Source organism: Trachypithecus francoisi, unplaced genomic scaffold (genome assembly GCF_009764315.1).
Source record: "Trachypithecus francoisi isolate TF-2019V2 unplaced genomic scaffold, Tfra_2.0 Lachesis_group18, whole genome shotgun sequence".
In the NCBI taxonomy this organism is placed as follows: Eukaryota; Metazoa; Chordata; class Mammalia; order Primates; family Cercopithecidae; genus Trachypithecus; species Trachypithecus francoisi.
In genome coordinates this window covers 58,038,932-58,041,605 of record NW_022681463.1, presented here as the reverse complement: position 1 = coordinate 58,041,605, position 2,674 = coordinate 58,038,932, and the positions used below count along the sequence as shown (strand labels likewise).

At 42.0% G+C, this 2,674-nt stretch overlaps 1 protein-coding gene across 1 annotated transcript; it reads right to left on the bottom strand.

Moving 5' to 3' along the window:
- Positions 1-1,294: 1,294 nt before the first annotated feature.
- On the bottom strand, positions 1,295-1,802 carry LOC117063439 (40S ribosomal protein S26-like). Its single transcript, XM_033177076.1, has one exon. It carries the CDS (start codon positions 1,712-1,714, stop codon positions 1,331-1,333), a length of 384 nt encoding a protein of 127 aa, XP_033032967.1. The 5' UTR covers positions 1,715-1,802; the 3' UTR covers positions 1,295-1,330.
- Between the last annotated feature and the right edge of the window lie 872 nt (positions 1,803-2,674).

Sequence of the window (2,674 nt, the reverse complement as noted above, 5' to 3'; positions counted from 1 at the left end):
CAGCTGAGGATATGGCACCCTGCCTTGTGGCACTGGAAACATTCCTGACTGTCCATACAGATTTTCTGGGGGCAGCCAATACTGAAGTTCTACTGGCGGCCAGTATTGATAGGCTACTGGTGGCTGGGTCTTATGTTCTACCGGCTGATATTGTGGACACTGTATTTGGATTGTCATTGCCATGACAGAGACTCTATCTTTTTCTATTGGATCTTCTTTTGGAGTTTGTACTTGTTTAACCTGCATTTGAAGTTGTAAAGTTACAGGCATCTGAGCTGCTGTAAGAGGAGTTGGCCATCGTGGTTTAGACTCTGATGGCTCTGCTAATTCTGGACCTTTTTCTTCTAATTTTAATGTTTCAGGATATATCACCTCCTGTAATTGATTATCGTCAACATTTTGCGTTGACCGAGCCATTACCGGCTCTGCTACACATTTACAGTGTGAACTTTCCGTTCCTTTCCGGGATTCTATCCCTGCCTCTTTTTCACCATCTACTGCACAGCTTTCAGGGACATCAGAAACTGAAATGCTATCTTCTTCTGTTTGAAACGACTCTAAAGCTACTTTAATAATGACCCAATTATTCCATACTGTAAGTGGGATGATTTTACCTTCCCTACTTGCTTGTTTTAATTCTTTGCCAATTTTTTCCCAGTCTTTTAGATCTAAAGTTCCCTGTTCCAGAAAGCATGGGCAAAACTGTTCTATTGTTTGAAATAGTGTAATTAGATTTTTGGTAGAGACTTTAACTTCCCCTCTTTTTAAGATAATTTTAATAAAGCTGTGATAAGAGGCTTGCCCCATTGTTACCCTAGGTTCTTCTGAGCTCACAAGCTTACTGCAAGGCTGATTGGAGACATACTCAGGACTCTCTCATCGACTTGTCCTCAATGACCATGCTCAAGCATACCTTCACCTTAGAGAAAAGCACCCATATTGGGCACCAGATGAAGGGGTGGCCTGCCCCTCCATGCCTGTGGGTGTTTCTCGTTACGTGGAACGAGAAACTTGAGAAAAGAAATGGAACGAGAGACTTGGGAAAGGAACGAGACACAGAGACAAAGTATAGAGAAAGAAAAAGTGGGCCCAGGGGACCGGCGCTCAGCATACAGAGGACCCACGCTGGCACAGGTCTCTGAGTGCTGAGCGCAGGTCCCCTGGGCCCACTTTTTCTTTCTCTATACTTTGTCTCTGTGTCTCATTTCTTTTCTCAAGTCTCTCGTTCCACCTAACAAGAAACGTCCACAGGTGTGGAGGGGCAGGCCACCCCTTCATCTGACACCCAATGTGGGGCAGCACCCACCGGTTTAAATCAGGGAGGGGGTGTTCAGTCCTTATGGGCTTCACGAGATTGATTCCTGACTACTTTGCTGTGAATTGCACAACTCACACAGTAATGTAGCTTCACATACAGCTTGGGAAGCACATAGGCATAGAAGACGCTCGCTTCAGAAATGTCCCTGACTGCTGCGGCCTCCACTATGTTTCGAATGATAAATTTCTTAATGGTTTTGTCCTTGGGCACGAATCGGGCACAGTTAGTGCAGCAAATAGGCTGCACATGGCCACGGCCCTTTTTGGCACAACCATTGTTCCTTCTTTTCTCTGTCATCTTGGACGTACCAATAGAAGAGAGGCCAAGGTCAAGTTTGAAGAGAGATACAAGACAGGCAAGGACAAGGGTGGGGTTAGGGTCACAGATTAACATCATCTCAAATACAGAACAAAATGGATTCTCTTATATCTACTTCTTTCTGTATAGACACAGTAACAGTCTGATCTCTTTCTTTTCCCCACAAATATGGACACTCAAACTGGAAATAAAGTAACAGGGAACAGAGGAGAGACAAATCTTCCTATCCCTAGAGGTGCATTTCCTCTCCCTTTTGATAATTTAGCAGAGCTGGCTCAGGAGACTTGAGTTGCCTCGAGGGAAGAACAGGCTGATATCAGCCATTGTGTCTTCAGGGTTCTCCCTTTCTAAAAAGGCTCCTTCCAGACCAGGGAGCTTCCACTCTTAAATACACACCTAGATGCTCCTGGCCCTCTGCATAAATACAGAGGGCAAGACGCTTCCCTCTGACACATAAGCCTCTGTGCATTACGAGCCATCCATGCTCCCTAAGTTGTGGGTCTATAAGATTTGGGGAAATATGCTTGTGCTCTACTTTTTTCTGCTAGTAAATTTCCTCCCCAAAACCCTGTGTTAAATCTAGTCTGCTTTGCTAGTGACATTGTCCATGATTGCTTTGCACAACAGGAATAGAAGCCAACAATTTATTATGCCAAATGATATTCATGAGAAATGAAAAGTGGATTACATTTATAAACTTGATTAACATCATATGTCACATAAAAAGGATAAATAAGAAAAATTATATTATCCCTTTAATGGGATGGTAAAAAGCATTTGATAAAATATTATGCCCATTTATATTTTAAAACCCTTTAAAAAGGACAAGAAAGATGGGCTCAGAGTTTATTTCAAATCGACATCCAGTATTATACTTAGTGGGAATACGCTACAGTTGCTTCCTTTAAATCACTAGCAAAGCAAATACGATTTCTCTCTATTTTTAAACTACTGACATTTAAGAAATTCTGATCAATTTCATAATTTATGAATCAAAAATAAATGAAAACATAATAGAAAGAAACAGGAAATATTTTT

Coding starts and splice junctions, on each gene's coding strand:
- LOC117063439 (XM_033177076.1), bottom strand. CDS start 1,714: ATGATGTTAATCTGTGACCCTAACCCCACCCTTGTCCTTGCCTGTCTT.